This window comes from Parasteatoda tepidariorum, chromosome 9 (genome assembly GCF_982258835.1).
Source record: "Parasteatoda tepidariorum strain Cologne lab strain chromosome 9, Ptep-v5.0, whole genome shotgun sequence".
In the NCBI taxonomy this organism is placed as follows: Eukaryota; Metazoa; Arthropoda; class Arachnida; order Araneae; family Theridiidae; genus Parasteatoda; species Parasteatoda tepidariorum.
This window is the reverse complement of record NC_141763.1, coordinates 76,498,844-76,519,029: the sequence shown is the minus strand read 5'-3', so window position 1 is coordinate 76,519,029 and position 20,186 is coordinate 76,498,844. Positions and strand designations below refer to the sequence as shown.

The following is a 20,186-nucleotide window of genomic DNA, read 5'->3' as shown; positions in this document are numbered from 1 at the left end:
TAAATGTATTTTAAAATTAATTTAAAAATTTCATTAAAAGAATTTCTTCAAGTCCTTAATTTAAAACCATGCTACCATCTAAACCATGCTATGTTAAGAGCATATATATGGTTAAAATAACGGAGGACACATTGTGAATTTTTTATAAATTTTTGCAATGATTAATTCGATTAAAACTTGTTTCAGATTTTAAAGTGAGCGTTACTTTTTTCAAAAATACCAATATGTTTCAAGAAATATTGAAATAAGTTCTCAAAATTTTTAAGAAAGGTTTGTTTACTCACGGTATGAGTATATTTATCGATAACATAATGGAGGACACTTTGCGAATTTCTTATAATTTTTTTGCAATGAGAAATTCAATTGAAGCTTGCTTTAGATGAGAAAAAAAATTTTTTTTTCATTATCCATAGTCTTCATTAGCAATAAATTTTACCATGGTTGTGAAGAAATAAATACTCAAAATTTTTAAGACGCATTTGTTTAATCAAAACCATGTTATGAAAAGAGCATATAATAGTCAACACACTGGAGTTTATTTCACGATTTTTTTAAACTTTTTTACGATAAGAAAATCGTTTGAAACTTCTTTCGCATTACAAAGTGAGCATCAATTCTTTCAAAAATACCCATATATGACAAGAATTTTTCAAAATTTTTAAGAAGGGTTTGTTTACCCTAAACAATTCTACTTTAAGAGCATGTTTATAGTTAACACACATATTCGAGGACACTTTTCAAATTTTTTTATAATTTTTGGAAATGAGAAATTTATTTGAAACTTGTTTCAGATTTCAAAGTAAGCGTCAATTTTTTAAAAAAATGCACTTAGATGTGAAGAAATAAATACCCAAAATTTTTAAGAAGCATTTGTTTAATCCAAACCCTGTTACATTAAGAGCATTAATATAGTTAACAAAATGAAGGATAAATAGCGAATATTTTATAATTTTTTGCTTGAGGAATTCGTTTGAAACTTTGTTTCAGATTACAAAGTAAGCGTCAAATTTTTCAAAATACCAATATGTTTCTAGAAATAAGTACTCAAAATTATTGATAACATAATGAGGACACTTTGCGAATTTCTTATAATTTTTTACAGTGAGGTATTCATTCGAAACTTGTTTCAGATTAGAAAGGAAGCATCATTTTTTAAAAAATACCAATATGTTTTAAGAAATAAGTACTCAAAATTTCTAAGAAGGATTTTACTCACGTTAAGAGCATATATGTATAATTAACATAATAAATGACAATTTTCGATTTTTTTTCCCTGATTTTTTTGCAATGAGGATTAATTTTTTACAATTTTTCCAAAAATACCCATATGTGTCAAGAAATAAGTAATCAAATGCTTTAAGAAGGATTTGCCTGCTGCCAACAATGATGTATTAAGAGTATATGTATAGTCGACGAAAAGGAGGACAATTTGAGAATTTTTTAACATTTATTGCTATCAGGAACACATTTCAAACTTGATTAAGATTAAAAACTGAGCGTCAATTCTTTCAAAATTACCCGTATATGACAAAAAATAAGAACTCCAAGATTTATGGAAAGCAATTTCTTTTAGTCCAACAAATGCTACGTTAGGAGCATGTATATATAAAACCAAAGGAGGACATTTAGCGAATTTTTTCTAACATTTTCCAATGAGAAATTCATTTGAAACTTAATTCAGATTACAAAGTTCACGTCAAATTTTTCAAAAATACCCATATATATGAAAGAATAAGTATTAAAATTTTTTTAAGAAGCATCTGTTTAGTCTAAACCATGTTACGTTATGAGCATGTAAATGATTAACATAATGTAGGACACTATGCGAATTTTTTGCAATTATTTCATTTGAGGAATTCATTTGAAACTTGTTTCAGATGAAAAAGTTAGCACCAAAATTTTCAAATATTCCCTTAGTTGTGAACAAATAAATACCAAAAACTTTTAAGAAGTATTTGTCTAGTCCAAACCATGCTACGTAAAGAGCCATGCTACGCCATCCCCATCCATGCTAAGAGCTTATCAGCTCTTATCCTATAGACCAGTGTTTCTCTAAGTGTGGTACGCGTATCCCCAGGGGTACGGGAACAGTTTAGCGGGGGTACGCGTTCTTATGCGAAATATCTTACAACAAACGAAAATTTCAAAATTTTTTTATTAAAAAACAAAGCTAGCCATGAAAATTTACGATTGCGTATTTTTGTATTGGCTATTTTTTGCTGAGTTAACAGTTAATAATAATAATTAGTGGTTTCAACAGCCAGTTGTGATTCTTACCTTTCGTGCAATTTTTTTTCATCACAGCAAGAACAATATCATCCTTTTCACTGATGCAAAGAAACTTATTAAGAAAACTTTGTGCCAAAAAAGAAAAATAAACATATTTTTAAAACAATACATTCATTTTTATACTTGTGGTACGTATAATTTACTGCTAAATCATTTCATGCATTGATTGAAAGGTGCTTTGGAATGAGTTGTAAGAAACTAACTAATTTTTTATAAAATTTGGAGTTTTAGAAAATAAAATTCACGCATTGCTGTCCTGAAGGGTAAGCAATGACTACAATGAAGTGGAAGAAAAGGAGTTTCAAGTTTCTGTAAAACAAGATTAACAATAATTCCTAAGTTATTTTCAATTGAACTTTCCTCTCTGCCGAAAATATGTATTAATAACATCAGTAAAATGCAAATATTTTAATACATCTCGTTAAAATTTTGATAGATAATTTTCTGTATGAAATTAGAATAAAATTTATTCTTCTTTATTAAATATTTATTAATATTCTAAGATATATTTTAATAAATATCTAATATTATAGATGTTTATAGATTTGATTTTGATTCATTCATTTACGTCGCACTAGAGCTGCACAATGGGCTATTGGCGACGGTCTGGGAAACATCCCTGAGGATGATCCGAAGACATGCCATCACAATTTTGATCCTCCACAGAGGGGATGGCACCCCCGCTTCGGTAGTCCGATGACCTGCACGCGAAGTCGAGCACTTTACGGTAGAACAGTTTAACGAGGACCAATACCGCACACCCTCGGTCCCTACGCTGACTGATCCAAGTGGTCACCCACCCACACACTGACAGCAGTCAGTAATGCTTGACTTCGGTGATCTGCTGGGAACCATGTCTTAACGATCAGTCCACTGCGGGACAGATGTTTAAGGATGTTTTGTTTTTGGTTACCTGACATTGCAGTTTAAAAACTTATCTTTCAAGGGGCATTCACACTGCATACAATTCGAGCGCTCCGCAAATTATCCTTTTTGCGCCCTCTATAACTACTTACAAATTCAGTTTTTGTAGGCTATGGGTGAACAGAAATAGATAACAAAGTGCTCCTTAATAATTTTATAACAGTAAACAAAAATCGAAGGCAAAAATAAAAATTAGAAATTTAATTTAAGTAGTACTGAAAGAGCAATTTTCCCTACATTTTTCATCATGAATCGTAGTGTTGGAATACTTAATTCGATGTCAAGAATAAAAAAGGGCATTGCTCTAAGTAATTCGAAAATTTTTGTTGAATTATGCTCCAAGTCAACTTTACTGCAATTTAATCAATTATTGTGCCAATTATTTTACTGACAGTTGCTTTATTTTCATATTAGTTTTAAGCCTATTTATGTAAATTAAAAGATACTGTGCAATTACAATGCAATTGCTATATTTTTTAAATTAATAATTTTTTAAACTACATGTATTTTATTGTACATAGCATTTTTCTACTACTTCTTTCATTAAAATAGATTTCGGCAAAAAACTAAAAGGTTCAAACTTTAGCTAATATGCCAAAGAGTTTTGTACTTACAAAAATTTAAAAAAGAAATATTTATTTGTATGCTAGAGAGTGGCGATGAGTTATCTCCTTCAATTGGTCTCCCACTGAGATGTTTTTTTTTCTTTTCAGTTTCTCATAGACTACTGCTTAATTGTTGGCAAAACTTGAAGATTACTTTGGTGCGAGAGCTAATATAAAAATGTTTCTTCAAATTTAGTTAAAAATCCCAAATTCTATATAAAGCAATGTTAAAATTTACTGATGAAGGATTATCTGAACCTTTTTTTAGTTGATTTCATGCCAATGTAACAGCAGTAAGATATACCTGAAATTCATAAAGGATGAAAGTCCTCTTATTGGTTTTATGTGGAAATTCAGTGAAAGCAGTTCGGATGCTGCTTCCATTGTCTGGCAGTGGTGGAAAAAAAATGTTCACACTCTTGCCATGGCTGTTAAAAGATAGAACTCTGAAAAATGGGACTATACGGTTGGTTAATGTGATGTACTTTTATAATATGAAAATTTTGTTCACATAAGTATGTTCAGTTCCAACTGCTTCAAATACTTATGACTATTCTTAGCACAAGAACTGATATAAGCTAATTATACATACATATTTGCAATTTTTAAAATTTATGATCTAGAATTTTTGTTTTATTAATTTGATTTTAATAATGTAAAAATTGTTTTTATATTATTCAGGTCCTGATATTTGGAAGTTTTCATATTCAGTTTTGAGCAGGCTGTATTCTTCAGATGAAAATAGGTGTTTTTTTTTAAATTTTGTTTTTATGTCTTAGTATAATTGATTAGTTTTAATAATAGTGATAATTTGTGGGTAAAATAATAGTCTTAGTATCAGGGTTGCCACAGGCGACTAAAATGCAACTATTTTTGGCATGGCAACTTTTTTTGTCTGAAAAGGCTAAAAAAGCAGCTATTTTCAGGAAAAGGAGACTATTGGGAGACTTTTCTGCACTCCTAGCTATGTTCAGACTCCATTGTTAGTCTGTTTCATTTCTCGATCGCCTTTTCAATGATTATTGCTTCGCAATTCCTCATGATTTTTAAGAGGAAATTTTTTTTACTAAGATATTACAATGCGTGAATTTCGAATTTAGTAATCACTTTTTGTATATATATATATATATATATATATATATATATATATATATATATATATATATATATATATATATATATATATATATAAATATATATATATATATATATATATAAACACATGCACACACACTCATATATATATACATTTACGTTTATTTACAAATTATCATATTTGCCACCAACTTGACTGAATGGACCATGGTATATGACAATTAAGTCATTAACAAAATTTTTGGCGTATTTTTGGTGAATTTTTTGTTCTTATTTTGGCTACTATTTTCATGTTTTAGCTACTAAAAGCAACTATTTTGTTCATTTTTTTCTGTGGCAACCCTGTAGTATGTGGGTGGGTATAATTTAAATGAAATGAATTTTTTAAGAAAATATTTTAAGTATTAAATAAATGTTTAGTGTTTCAACTTATAAATTAACATTTGTATTAAGATTAATGTCCTATATTATGGTTAGTATAATGTATTTGCTTTGCTATGGTGTATATTTCTTACAATATTTCATGCTAAAAATTTTTTTAAAATTAATAAGTTTTATTTATATTTTTATTTAATTATTTTCTTTTTATTTCCTTTATAATTTACACGCCATTTTAAATAACATGAGTATCTTATAAAAATACTTTTGTTTGAAATAAATTTTAGTTTTTTACTGTAAAGGTAATACAATAAATTTAATAGTTTCTTTGTCACATTCCTCATTCTAGTATGAATTTTCATTAATTGAACGCAAGTTTGTGGTTCCTATATCCAAATAATTATAAAATAATTTTAAGAACAATGCCTAAAGCTCATGGAAAAATGTGGATAAATTTCTCAGCATTTTTTTTTTTTATACTTTCTTAATCCTTGCATTAAAAAAATGGTTTAATGAAGTGGTTTATAAATTGTGACTGTTTCTTTCATCCCCAAAGCTGACTATGACAAATCATAAAGTTATTTGTTCTATCTTTGCATTCTGAACTATCAAAATAAAAAATTTACCTCATTCGAGAAAATTCCTTCATCAAAACTCATTTAATAATGTCAATCTTCTCCATTCAGTATTATGAGCAGCCATGAAACATATTCAAATTCATTACAAAAGTTTATAAACACCCATTCAAATTATCTATTTTGTTTCATTTTTTAAGAATGGCAAAAATAAGTTGCAGATTATATATTGTTAGCATCCCTGGATGTGGCCACTAAACGCTAATGTAATATTTTTTTCGCTAAAATTTTAAACAGTGTCTTCAATTTATTATATATTTAAAATATGTTTTACCTTTCCTGCATGCATAATTTTATTTATTAATAATAAAAGTTATTTTAATAAAAAAAAAATTTTTATGCTTAACGCATGTACAAATAGACACAATTTACTTTTCATTACTGAATATTAATTTCTTTAATTTTTTTCTTTGTAGAAAATCATGGACTGTTTTATCTAATAATGGACAGATTATATGTTGTTGGCATCCAGAAGAAGCACCTCCATATGAACATACTAAAGTAATCTTTTTTCTTCTTATCAAAATGTATTTTTTATTTATTATTGTTATTATTTTTGGTTTTATTAGTATTGACTTGAAAACCACTACTCTCTAAAATAGAAAGAATAAGAATCTAAATAAAATAGAATTTCAAAACTGTGATGTACATTGCAAAACAGTTAAAGTACCTTTTCAGCAATCTATATTATGCCGGCCAGGTGGCCGAGCGATCAGAGTGCCTGATTGCGAAGCCAATGGTTGCGGGTTTGAATCCCGCTTAGGGCATGGATGTTTCTCTGTGTGATGTGTGAATGTGGCCCACCCTATAAACGGGTATCTGTGGCGTGGGTAATGTTGCTCGCCTCCATGACTTAGGTTCACAGGTGCCCACCGGGTAACCTTAAATAAGCAACACTTCATGCATCTTCCGCGGCGAAGAACGAAATTTCTGTGCCAACCGTAGAAAAGAAGAAAAAAACTCTTTTATTAGCAGAACTATTAATTCAATTTTCTTGCAGAACAACTTATGTCCAAGTTTTGATAAAAATTTCTTTTATTGTTAATTTTTGGTAGATATTTTGATATTTAATCTTTGAATTTGAAAGAAGCTTGATTCATTTATAAATTAGTAATAGTTTTAAAAATATGTATAAATGCACTTCTTTTTTTATCAGAACCATTTGTTATTAATTATTTACACCACATGACATTAATTAGTTACACTTTAGTTAATGCACACATTTTCTCTTTGTTTGGGAATTGAGGTTGTTTACTCAGCCTCCAAAGCCCCTAAAAATATTATCTTTAAGTATTTAGCCAAGCTTTTAAAGCTGTTATAAATCAATTTGTTGCAGCTGTTTTTTCCTACTCAGTCTGAATGAAACAATTTTTGAGCATGAAAATTGAATTTATTTTGAACATGATTAAAGTATACAATTTACTTGTCGAACGGATAGCTTTATGTAATGCAGTAAACTGTGGTAAATGTATAAAAAATTAGTCTGATCTAAATCATTAATTTATAAGTTTTATTTTTATGGTGATTCATCTTGAAACATGGTCTAATTAAGTTGAAATAAAATATTATTACTGTTAAAATATCTGAAACATTAATATCCTAAATATTAAGAACAGGGCTATGATTTTGATTAATCTCTTAGTATGTTATAAGTTATATTATTGAAACAAAACTTTATTTTCTAAGCAATGATTATGTATTTAAAATAATTTTTAACAATTCTATCTTATGTTACTAAAGTTTTAATTTTATTTGTTTATAGCCATTGCCTGATATAGCTCCTGAATTTCGTGAGGTAAAATGATCATTTTTGTCTATCTATTTACTGTCATTATTAGTTGATATATTTATTATTTCTAAGATAATTTTAGAAAAAAATAATATTTATTTTTTAACTATTTACTGTCATTATTATTTTAAGTATATATATGTACTGTTTCTAAGATAATTTTAGAAAAAAATATTTATTTTTTAATTTGACGAAAAAATACTGTTAAATTGTGAAATAGTCCTTTTTGTTATTTTTAACTTTTATTATTATTGGTAAATTATACAGATTTTTAGTCTGAATAGTTTATTTAATTTTTTTTTGTTAAAATATTTCCTATCAATTCTTTTAATTTGATTATTTTCTCTCTTTCATTAAAAGTGGAAATTTTAAAGTTAGTGACTAGACGTTACATTTTTGCTCTATTATCAAGCATTGTGGCTTGCAAACAGTATTGAAGCAAGAAAAATATTCCAATAATTAAACATAATGAAATAAAATTTTGAATGAAGTTTTGTTCTTGACAAATATTTTGATATCATGTATGTAAAATTATATAACTTCTAGCATATAATTACCTAAAACTGTTTATAGCTGAATGTAATATTCTGTAAAAATATTTTACGTTAGATTTTAAATGTTATTTTGAGTGTGTTAGGAAAATATTTTCTTAGTTTTAACTTTATAAAGTACAAAAATAATGACTTTATCCACATTTTCTATTTTATAAAATTTTTATAGTTGTCGGAAAAAATATGCACTATATTATTTATGTTGTTTTTGTATTATAAATAACAAATTCTCAAATGAATAAGATTTTTAACGAGAGGAATGATATATTAAATTAACCAGTTAGTGTCCATAGTTCCATTTAGAGATAAATCTTAAAATACAGCACATGCTTTTATGACTTAAATTATATTTAAGTATTAAATTATAGTTTTAGCATGCTAAAGTTCATAGTATAGATGAATCTGATTAAGCATAAATTATATTAATCCCAAAATAAATTGCATTTAGTGTGCTTTCTTAAAAAAGAAATTAGACAGCGCATATCAAGTTTTCATTCTTTAATTTTTAATTTTGATAGTTATGGTCAGACTTAAAATCTTTAAAGACATCATTTAAATGCACAGATGTTTTCCTCTGTAATATATTTTTTAGAACTTTAATGATTGGAACATTAGATTATGTCACCCATATAAAGTAGAAATTGCAAACTGTCCCTGCATCAAAATTTTTTTTTTATATCTTTGGACACAAGCTGTTGTACTTCGGGACACAATTTATATTTCAGACAACAGTCATATATTTTAAACTAATTATGCTAACAAATTTTTTTTTTCCTTAAAAACTGAATTAACGAAATATTTATTGGAAATGAATAAAGAATAGAAAATTCAGTTCAAACCTAATTTTAAAAAAAACTCTCAATGTGGAAATGTGATGAACGGGACAAGCTTAAACAACTAAAGAATTTTAATTTCGTATAGCATTTATTGCAAGAGGAAAATGCATATTAATATCAAGTCTTAAAGTCATGTTCTCTATTTATGATATAATTATTAGGTAGAGGTAGAATTGGAAACATGAAAATTGAAACTTTTTATAAATATTTTTTAGAAATTAAAAAATTGCGTTTGAGGACACTTATATATTATTATTTAGTTATAGGACATAGAAACTGTTTTATAAAAATTTTACAAAAAAAAAAAGTTAAAATGAAGTAAAATTATTTTCACTTGACTAAAACATTCTAAAAAATCTTCTCTCCTGTAACTAAATAAAATTCATGTCAATATTTTTAGGATTTGATATTTAGAAAATGAAAATAGAATGCTTACAAAAATTTACTTCTTAGTGATGAAATTTTCTTTCTCTCACAGTGATATTCCAAGGCTTTGGATGCAATTTTTTGTTGTGATATCACGTATTGGTTAGGTCATAATTAGAAATAATAATGCTTATGTTGTCATTAGGCTATAAGAAATTGTCACTGTCCGAAAGTACAACGCTCCTGCACGCCTTTTTATTTACAAACTAAAAACGTGATTAAGTATAGTTAATTTTTTAAGTAATTTGCATTTAATAAATATCTTAGTTTAAATAAATATGAAAATACTTTTTATGTGAATACAAATTAGGAGAATACTTTTTATGAGAATTTTAGATTTCGATAGTTTTTTTTTTCCAATTAAAAAAAGTTTGGCTGATTTTTTTTATTTAATTTTATAAAACAACTTTGAGAGTCGGTATTTAATTGCTTATTTAATCTAGTTTTCAATAAACATGTTCCCTAATATATTTATAGTTGCGGAATTTATACTGTTATTTTTGTTATGTATTTAATTTTGTAGATAAGTCAAATTGTCTCTTTTTTTTTTAATGGTTTCTAAAATGTATAAATTTTTACTTCCATAATTTTAATTAAATATTTGTAGGGTGATTCGGTTTTAAAAGTGCAGTACAGACGTGACGCTAAAATTCGATTTCAGCCGGATGGACCTACTATGGAGGAATTAGCAAAGATGACTTATACCACAAAACATAGATGGTATCCAAAGTATGTATATTTTTGCTTGAATTTTAAATTAAATGTTATGTATGTTTTCTTGCGGTTACTCTATGTATCTTCTTGTGGTTACTCTGTATGTATCTCAATGTATCTTCTTGTGGTTACTGTCTATGTATATCAATATAACATTCTATGATTGCACATCCTTCTTTCAATATTAAATAATTATAAATCTTTTTAAGAATTCATATTTATTTAATATAATTATTTTATTGAATAGTCAGTTTTAAATGTCTGAATGAAAAAAAGAGCGTGAATACATTTAAAGTTTTTATTTATTTTTTATAATTATTTATTTACTCACATTTTTGATATTTTCTTTTAGCAATGAAAAGAAATATTTAGATCCTGAACCAATCAATCGGGATGGAATTTGATACATTAAAAGGATAATTGTAAATAACTTCAAAATCTGAATTTTATTGTGTTTATTTAATGATGTATTCGCATGTTAATTCTTTCATAAAACATTTAGTAATAAATGATTGTAAGTAGTCTGATTTTGATTTTTCAAAACCGTCTATATATTTTGAACCTTAGGAAAGTTAGTGATTTAAATTTTAATATCGGGGAAATTTCTCAAAAATGTACAGTAACCTAGTTAATCTGGTCCATTTGGGACTGTTACTCGTTTGAAATACCAAAGACTCTGATTGTAATTGTATGCACATTTTGTCCACATAGTCGTACATTTTGTTTCAACAGTGCTATGTGGTGATGCATTAGAATTTTAATGATAGTTTTTTTAAGTGTAATAAAGTAAAGAATACACTCTATTATTTCCTAAGCTTTCTCATTATGCAAGTTTTATTCAGTTGATAAACAAGTTGCAAACACACATGTAAGTCATACTTTTCATGACATGCTTCATCATGATTTGTATTTACACAGATTACAAATCATGATAAAGGAGAACAAAGACACTGCTGAATGAAATTTTTTAATGGATGTTAGGTATTTTAGCTTCATTGATTTCAATTATATAATTTGTGTCTCTCTACTAGCAACAGTATTTATGCAATTCAATGAAATATTCTATTTCTAATCAGGAAATTTTAAAATTCAGTCGAGTGAATATTAAGTGTCCATACTTCTCAGTTATGTAGGGAGTAGTAGGAAAGGGGTGACAATACATTAGGCCATATGTTTTTTGTCTTGAGTGTTATTTTCAAAAAAGTAGACAAGTGTTTAGGTTCTTTTTTATATTCTTTTCTTATACATTCTTTTTTAACTTGTACATTCAGACAAAAAAGCCAATCAAAAAATATCATTTTGACAAAAATCTGTTTCTTTCCGGACAAAACTAATTTCTGATTTGAAATCCTCACATCCAAATCAAGTACCTGTTTAAGCGCACTAATCTGGTTAAATGCCTGAGCTGTTTTGTTCATATAGTCTCTTTATGAGTATTTTTACAAAGATTATTTTCATAATAATTTTCGAGAATTATTATTGGTTAAGATTACCTAATATTTTGGATTTGTTGGGTTCTACTTTATTTAAAAATTATTTTTCTTTTTCCTTTAATTTTAATCATAATACTTTTTCACTCTAAAGGTCATTAATGGTCCTAGTTAGACTATGTTTAGTTTCCATAAGCGCTATAATAAAGAGCAATTCTTTATAACTTTAACTAGATTCATACTTCATTCACCATTTTTAAACAAAATGAGAAAAAATTAAACATCAATAAAATTTTTTGTCTTGTACTATCTGTTTTTAATACACTATTCTGATATATTTAAACTAAAATATGTTAATATATTTCTAATCATTTTAAATATTTTTATAGATCCCCCATACCATATTTTATGTTGTATTTCATTGGACAACACACATAAATAGTAAGATACAAAAATAAGATAAAGTATTTGAAGTCTTGTTACTAAAATCAAAGGTTCCAAATTATGGCAACTTTTTGAACAAATTCATTTCAGAGCATAGGAAATGTGTCCATAAAATTTAAAAATTATTCAAATTAATTTTTTTACTTTTAAGTCAGAAACTAATCTTAAAATATAAGTATAAGTAGTAATTATATGATAAACAAAATAGATGAAAGAATGGGCACATTTATTAGGTTGTCAAAAATCTTGGATTTTATCAATCAAGGTAAAAGTATTATTTTACTATATATAACAGTTATGTTTTATATAAAGTACTTAATATACTTAAACAAGTTATTTGGTGATTGCTTTTAGATATATTGCAAACACACATGTAAGTCAGTATTAGTTGCCTAAATTGGTTTAAAAAAAATAATTGATTAAATCAATAACAATTGTGAAAAATTGTCCAGTTATGAATTGGAGACACTACTGTGCTTTATAACATCCACATTTGGGCAGGCTTCAGAGCTAATTGATTTAGATAAATTATATTTTGTGATCATAGTTTGTGGAATTCAGGGTTGGGATCTTTTCTTGAATGACAATGGAAGCATCTGCTATTAATAATTAAACATATATAAATGCATTAATTTTATTACTATTCCATTACGTTTTCTTCAAACAAAATTTGCATAAGAAAAAATAATAAATCAGTATGTAATATTTATTTATGATACTCTGAGACACATTATAGGTTTAAAGTAATTAAGAGTCTAGATAGAAAAAAAGAAGATTTATTCAACGACAGCGTAAAAATTAAAACTTCTTTCACATACACATAGTTCTTTTAGGATTCCAGAATAAATAGTTTCACTCATACAAATTACACATTGACTAGAATATTGATGAATCAAATTATGAATAATCAAATTGTGATTGAATCAAATTATAATATTTGTTTATGATACTCTTGAGACACATTACAGGTTTAAAGTAATTAAGAGTCTAGATAGAAAAAAAAAGGTTTATTCAATGACAGTGTAAAAATTAACCCTTCTTTCACATTACACATAGTTCTTCTTTTACGATTCCAGAATAAATAGTTTCATTCATGCAAATTACACATTGACTAGAATATTGATGAATCAAATTATGATTGAATTAGATTATAATATTTGTTTATGATACTCTTGAGACACATTTCAGGTTTGAAGTAATTAAGAGTCTAGATAGAAAAAAAAAGGTTTATTCAATGACAGTGTAAAAATTAACACTTCTTTCACACACACATAGTTCTTTTAGGATTCCAGAATAAATAGTTTCATTCATACAAATTACACATTGACTAGAATATTGATGAATCAAATTATGAATAATCAAATTGTGATTGAATCAAATTATAATATTTATTTATGATACTCTGAGACACATTATAGGTTTAAAAAGTAATTAAGAGTCTAGATAGAAAAAAAGAAGATTTATTCAACAACAGTGTAAAAATTAACACTTCTTTCACATTACACATTGTTCTTCTTTTAGGATTCCAGATTGAATAGTTTCATTCATACAAATTAGACATTGACTAGAATATTGATGTTTCATTTGAGAATTGGGTTGACTAATAGACCAGATAAAAATATTTATAATACTAGGAGTATATTGACTAGAATTTTTGTGTTTCTTACAGGAAGTTGATTTTCTGATAAATCACATAAAAATATTTTTTAGACTTGGAGGATATTGGCTAGAATTCTGATTTCCGCAAAAGCATCAAGTTAAATCATAAACTACAATATTTTTATCAATACAGCATATTGATTAATAAATTTTAAAGTTTTATTTTGAACTCTGATTTTATTAATTTACTGTGAAAACATATTTTAAATATTTGGAGTATATTGACTAGACTAGGTGTGTTTTTGGAGTTCTGAGTTGAATAATAAATAGATAATATGAAAAACAGGTCACATAAAGTTTTAAAAATATGTTTTAAAACTTTAAACATATTGACTAGAATTTCGGTGTTTCATTCCAGCAATTCAATTATTATGTAAAAATATTTTTAATGTTTTGTTTGTTATTGTGCGACTAAGCATTCAATAAGAAATTAAATCTTTTTTCATATGAAACAAGTAGCATTATGATATATATTTTATTTAAATTTCGAAGTTATTTAAGTTTTCGAAATAAATGTTGACTAGAATAATTTTATTTTTTATATTGGGACAGGTTGACCCAACGCATGACCCCATTAATATTTTCCTGAAAAATGAAACATATAAAACAAAGATATTGCTAAAATAAATCAAAAATAAAATTTGTAAAACTAAGTATAATTGTTAAGTACATATATATTTTGACTTTAATTGATTTAAAGCTTTCATCAAAATGGAAACTATTTTGATGTATAATTCTAAGTATTTTCTTAATATGAATTACATAAATTAAAAATTTTGAAAACCAGTAAGGCACTCAAAACATAATTAATATTCTACATTCATTGTTTCAATATATCTAAACCTTAAACAATTTAACTATCTATGCATTTGTGTGTGTGATAGTGATAAGAAAATATACTCTGTACATTTGCTAAAATCATGTTTAGTAAAAATTTAATAATTGTCATGGAGTCATCAACTTTAAGTATGTTCAGATAAAGTAAAATTAAATTTTTCAACTTGTTTCAAGCTAATTTAAAAAAATATTTTTTTCTTTATCATATTTATGACAAGTTTGGGTTTTTCATTTTTAAATCCATAAAAATAAGTCTTTTATAGTTAAAAAATAGCATCTATATAGATTTTTTAAATGATTCTTTATAATGACACACTCATACTTTCTTTTTTGTAATTGCTTCTCACATTCTATTAAAATATTTCATACAATTATTTAAATGAATTGATATTACAAAAAAAAATAAATAAATAATTATGAAAATTAGCAGTTAGTTATTTTTTACAAAAAACTCAGTTAAATGGCAGCTATTAAACAGCAACATAGTCATTAAATATGAGTAACAAACAACGTGTGTGTAGGTAAAGTCAGCTATTGAAATTTTTGTGAAATAAATATATATGCTGAATATAGACATATAATATATTTTTAAGAATTTTAAAATCTATTTTCAACTGATTGATAGTCTTCTTCGATTTCTTCATTATCTGAAAGTTCATTTTCATCACTTTTCTTACTATCTAAAAGATTAGCGTGAATATTTGGTTTCAAATCTAAAGCTTTGTAAATAGCTTTTAAATTGTCTACTTTTATATAGTAAGGCAAATTAACTCCTGGCATTGTTTTTTGCATTTGTTCTAAGATGGAATAAGCAACTTTATAATTTTCTTGAGAGCAAAAATGTTCTATTAAAAATCCATATATATCTCCTTTTCGAATAGCTGCATCTACATTTTCATTATGGAGTAGATCTCTACATTGTTTGATGGCTTCTTCAGGACTGCTTTCATACAGCTGCCGAATATCCACAAATTGTTTCACAATTTCGATTTTCATCTTAATATTTTCTAACTTACCAGCATTACTAGCAGAAGGTGATTTGGAGAGACTCTTGTAAGCTTCTGTCAGCGCTTCGAGAGCTTTTTCATAATTCTGATATTCATCAATCTCATCTTGGGCATATGCTTCATAAAAACTTGCCAACAAATCCAGTGCTTTTCCTTTTGTATAGAAAGTAATTATGTGTTTTATTATATCACCTCCACTTCTCCATTCAAGTGATTGCAAATAATTTGCAGCCATTACATATATTTCTCGTTGGCGTGAAACATTTGCAAAGAATATTATTCTTTCTGTGTCTCCTGATTTTAAAAGAGCTTTCATTGCTTTAATTTTATCACCCGATTGTGTAAATTTTTTAGCAGCTAAATGGTAATTTTCTTGTATCATGCACGATTCCCCTATTTTTTCCAATATGAAATTCCGCAATTTTTTATCTGCATCGTTTTTCTCAAGAGTAAATTTCTCTGCCAATTCTTCATTTATTGTTACATTGTTTTCGACACATAAATTTAAAGCCTCTTCATATTTCTTTGCCATTATGTAAAGGTTTACTGCTGTATCAAATTTACCTCTTTGAATAAAAAATTCAGCACAGCGCTGCAGCAATTGAGGATCAGCATCAGATGGAAGTTCCATGGCTATTTTTTGTAGCATGTCATACTCACCCTCTTGAAAAGCAAGTTCAACAGCATATTCTAAATTTCCAGATTTGTGATATAAAGAGATAGCATTAGTTAGTTGACCTTGTTGATGAAAATACTGAGCCACATCAGCCTTTTCTTCAGGGCCAGCCATCATAGCTAAATTCATAAGTTGTTCTTCGAAATTGTTTTCTTTGCAAATACGGATAGCATTTGTAAAAGCCCTGGCTTGAGTGAAAAAATGTATGGCTTCTTTTATATTATCCTGATTTTCAAATTGTCTACCAAGATGAAAGCAAGCCGCTCTGTTGCCTGTCTCATTCGCTATCTCGGCTGCTTTTTCCAAGTTATTACAATAACAGTATAACCGAACAAGGGAAAGATAATCCTCTGCTGTTTTGTAATATTGTAAAGCAGTTTCCATTTCATCAATACTCTCCAAATATTGAGCCCACCATTTATGAATCTCGGGATCTTTACTTTTTTGGACGTAGGATTCTAAAGCTCTTTGATCTTCAAACAACATGCGAGGGACTTCAAAATGATGGGTACCAGACTTTTCAAAATATTTAATTGCTGCATTAATTTCTCCCTCTCTCTCTAAATAATTAGCATAATTATAAAATGTATCTCTTAAATGTATCCTATCTTTTTTCTCTGCTATCTCTAAAGCTTTTTCCCATTGCCCTCGACTTTGATACAGCTTATTGATCCAGTCATATCGTCCACAACTTTTAAAAAGCTCTTCCGCTTCTGGATACATTTCTAAATGTATGGCTAGTATACCAACTTTAGTTTCAAGTTCCGGTTCATTTTCTGCATTTTTTAAAGCTCTAGCTGCATAAGTATGTCCCATTTTCCCTACACATATCCTTGCAACATCCAGTCTTTTAGTTTTGACACACATTTTTGCCATATTCTGCCAGACTGATTCTGACTTTATAGATTTTATAGCCAGAAAAGCTTCATCAAAACACCCAACAGAAAAAAAGTAGCTGAAATTTAAAAGAGCCTCTTTTGTTACTTTATCACTATCTTCAAGACCAATGAAGCTCTGCATGGTCTTTCTTTGAACTAATGATTTGTGTCCTTTTACATTTGCACTATTATCGTCAGAGTTTTCATCAACTTTAGATTTCTGTAACAGAAAATAATGAGGAATTTTAATTCCCAATAGATTAGATTGCTCTTCATCAAGAAAAAAATAATCTTGAATTATTAATACTTTATCAGGTGTCATGTATAATGATGCAACAATTGATTCAGGTTTCTTATCATTTTCCATGAAACTATTTCTTTTATTTAGAATTTTTCTGAAGCTGTTGCCTGTTATATTCTTTTTGAGAGGAAGAGGTAACAGTTTTGCTTCACAAATAATCATACGAGGATCTTCTTTCACCCACACGTGATTTACGGGATAACGACCACTTGCTACTGATCCAAATTGGTTTGCATTTGAGGGAGCATTTTCTTCATTTGATCCTATACCAGTTGCAAAATCAAATCTTGAGATAACGTTTTTCTCCGTATCCCACACATATAAGGATGAATCATTTATGAATCCTGTCTTTGTTTTCATGCGAGCTGTAAAACTTACTTTATTGCCTTTGTTATTGCATTTCACTGAGGCAATCAATTTATCTTTCAATACATTTTTAGCAAATCCTGATGTTAATATTAATTTTGCTTCTCTACCACTGATGTCCCAAATTTTAATAACACCAACACTTGAGGCAGCTATAAAAAAGTTACCTGAAGCGTCCATCACACTCGGGTAACCTTCTTCCTTCGTAAAAGTGAAATATGCTTTCAATGTTCCCTGGAAAGTTTTTACGTCTATTTTGTTTTCATTTACAACGTATACACTTTGTTCATGTAAAAGAACAGTATCAGAAGCAGGTGCAAAGGTCCCTAGATGCATGGTTTTTTTCTCATCGAAGTTGACTTCATAAAATATTAATTTGTCATTACAACTCAGAACTACAATGTTTTTACTTAAGTAGACTGCCTTGATTTCAGTTTCAGTTAATAGATGCACTGACAGATCTCGAGAAACAAGTTCAATAGCTACTTGTCTAGCTGACATCTGAACTGCTGAAACACCATCATCAAAGGCAAAACACATTTTTTGCTTTGATATGATGTAAACATCTGTTGTAGTGATAAGTCCCATCACTTCAAGATTTTCACACCATTCAAAATTTCTTATACATCCGGTAACATTCATCATGTCTTCAATTTCCCAAATTATATCATTATCGTCTTCTTTATACATTAAATACCAAGAGAACACATACCCTTGGCTTGTACCAGCTGATAGGATATTCTTACTTGCTAGGAACGAAATACTCGTTATATGCTGAGTTGGAGCTGATGAAGGCAGAGAAAGTGTGGTACTTCTTTCAAATTCAACATTCCATAGATGAACAGAGCTTTCTCCTGCACTAACAGCCAGCAGTCCTTCACCAGCCCATGTTATAGCCACATCTGTACTTTTACCACTCATCTTAATTTTCCCTAACTCATTCACAGACCCATCTTGAGTTATACTAAATTGTGCTAAAATGAGAGATTTTGAAATTACAATTAATGTGTCTTTTTCCCTGTAATAAGCTAAGTAACGAATTGACGTTTCCATTTGTAACACCCCTTCACAATATCCGTTGCTCTTGATGTAATAAACAATTCCTGATTGGCACCCAACGAAGAAATCAAAATCATTTTCCCTCGCAAAAAAGTGTAATTTTCCCTCATATCCGTTATCATTTTGCCAACTTGAAAACATATTCAATGCCTTCTCGTCTCCGTCCACAGCAGCTTTTGCGAGTCGGCTAATTTCGCTATCACTATTGTCGGTATTAATGTTGCGAAACACGATATCTACAATGGGGTGTTTTAAGGAGTTAGAAAGTAAAATTTCAAAACTACCGCCTATTTCAAATTTCCACACATTCAGGCCACCATCAATGTCTCCAGTAATGAAAATTTTTCCACTTTCATTGAATTTTAGTACACTCACTACATTGTTATGATGCTTTGTGAAAGAATATATTTCTCTGCCACCAAGTTCACTCCAAACTGATAAATCTCCGCTTTCCCAACCAATCAGCAAACACTTCTTTGATGGATGCCACGCTAGAGTTGTGACTTGTATACCCAGCCGAGAAGTGATTTTGTTTCTTACAATAGTACTGTCATCTTTGTAAATGCTTACAAGACCTCCAGAGCCATCATCATAAGATGCACAAGCCATCAATGGAAAACATTTGTGCCAACTTAGCAATGTTTTTTGTGGTCCAACTAAAGGGTCCTCGATTTTTCGATCAACATATAAAGCCATAATTTTATATAATTAATTAATTTATTTGATCTGTAAAATTAAATCTAAAGCTTATTTACTGGCATGATAGATTTAAAAAAAAATGTATTAAAATAAAGATTAAAAAAAAAAAAATTCTACTTCTCTATTTTATTCGCAAATGTTTTGGTGATATGATGTGTTTTTTGCTACGCTGATGTCTAATTTTATATTACACACTATCAATAGTTTACTTAGCAACGGTCGTCAAAACATAAAAAACCAGGGTTACAGTGACAAAAATCCAAACTTTTTTTATAAGAAAAAGATGAGATTGAACACTTTTGAAAAATAAAATAAAATTTTTAAAAGAAAGGTATTAAATTAAATCAAAGGCATAAATTAAAAAAGAACTGGACTATTTGAGAAATGTTTTCATACTTTATAAATCCGATTTTAAACTATGACCGCCAATTCATTTGTTTACATAACAAAGAATAAATTCTTGGATGGTCGGAGCTTGATTAGAAGTCATTGTCATATGAAAAATGTTGATTTCATTATTAAACAGCATCAGTATGGTGTGGTTTCAAAATTTTTTATTCATGTATCTATTAGGTAAGAAGTTTTACT

The 20,186-nt window shown here is 27.9% G+C and overlaps 3 protein-coding genes across 11 annotated transcripts in view; 2 read left to right on the top strand and 1 right to left on the bottom strand.

Annotated features, from left to right (window-relative positions):
- Window positions 1-3,329: 3,329 nt before the first annotated feature.
- Window positions 3,330-10,769, top strand: mRpL42 (mitochondrial ribosomal protein L42). The gene is made up of 6 exons (XM_043045052.3): window positions 3,330-3,521; window positions 4,500-4,563; window positions 6,343-6,427; window positions 7,689-7,721; window positions 10,136-10,257; window positions 10,595-10,769. Exons 1-6 carry the CDS (start codon window positions 3,461-3,463, stop codon window positions 10,644-10,646), a joined length of 417 nt encoding a protein of 138 aa, XP_042900986.1. The 5' UTR covers window positions 3,330-3,460; the 3' UTR covers window positions 10,647-10,769.
- A 2,795-nt stretch (window positions 10,770-13,564) lies between these two features.
- Window positions 13,565-19,842, bottom strand: rempA (intraflagellar transport protein rempA). Its single transcript, XM_043045040.3, has one exon. The coding sequence runs from the start codon at window positions 19,593-19,595 to the stop codon at window positions 15,210-15,212; it is 4,386 nt and encodes a 1,461-aa protein (XP_042900974.2). The 5' UTR covers window positions 19,596-19,842; the 3' UTR covers window positions 13,565-15,209.
- A 172-nt stretch (window positions 19,843-20,014) lies between these two features.
- The window catches only part of Hgsnat (Heparan-alpha-glucosaminide N-acetyltransferase), a 37,559-nt gene continuing 37,387 nt past the window's right edge, over window positions 20,015-20,186 (top strand). For 8 of the 9 annotated variants that reach the window (XM_043045047.3, XM_043045044.3, XM_043045045.3 and 5 more), the window contains exon 1: window positions 20,015-20,171. In XM_043045047.3, coding sequence (XP_042900981.2) covers window positions 20,102-20,171 — 70 coding nt within the window. In that variant the 5' untranslated portion in view covers window positions 20,015-20,101. The remainder of the gene's footprint in view (window positions 20,172-20,186) is intronic. The other variant, XM_087152162.1, reaches the window with a different exon arrangement.

What these genes read in the sequence shown, in the direction of transcription:
- mRpL42 (XM_043045052.3), top strand. Translation starts at nt 3,461, where the DNA reads ATGAATCGTAGTGTTGGAATACTTAATTCGATGTCAAGAATAAAAAAG. An exon ending in TATTCTTCAGATGAAAATAG is followed by an intron (nt 4,564 to 6,342) that starts GTGTTTTTTTTT and finishes TTTTCTTTGTAG; the next exon opens with AAAATCATGGACTGTTTTAT. An exon ending in AAACATAGATGGTATCCAAA is followed by an intron (nt 10,258 to 10,594) that starts GTATGTATATTT and finishes ATTTTCTTTTAG; the next exon opens with CAATGAAAAGAAATATTTAG.
- rempA (XM_043045040.3), bottom strand. Translation starts at nt 19,595, where the DNA reads ATGGCTTTATATGTTGATCGAAAAATCGAGGACCCTTTAGTTGGACCA.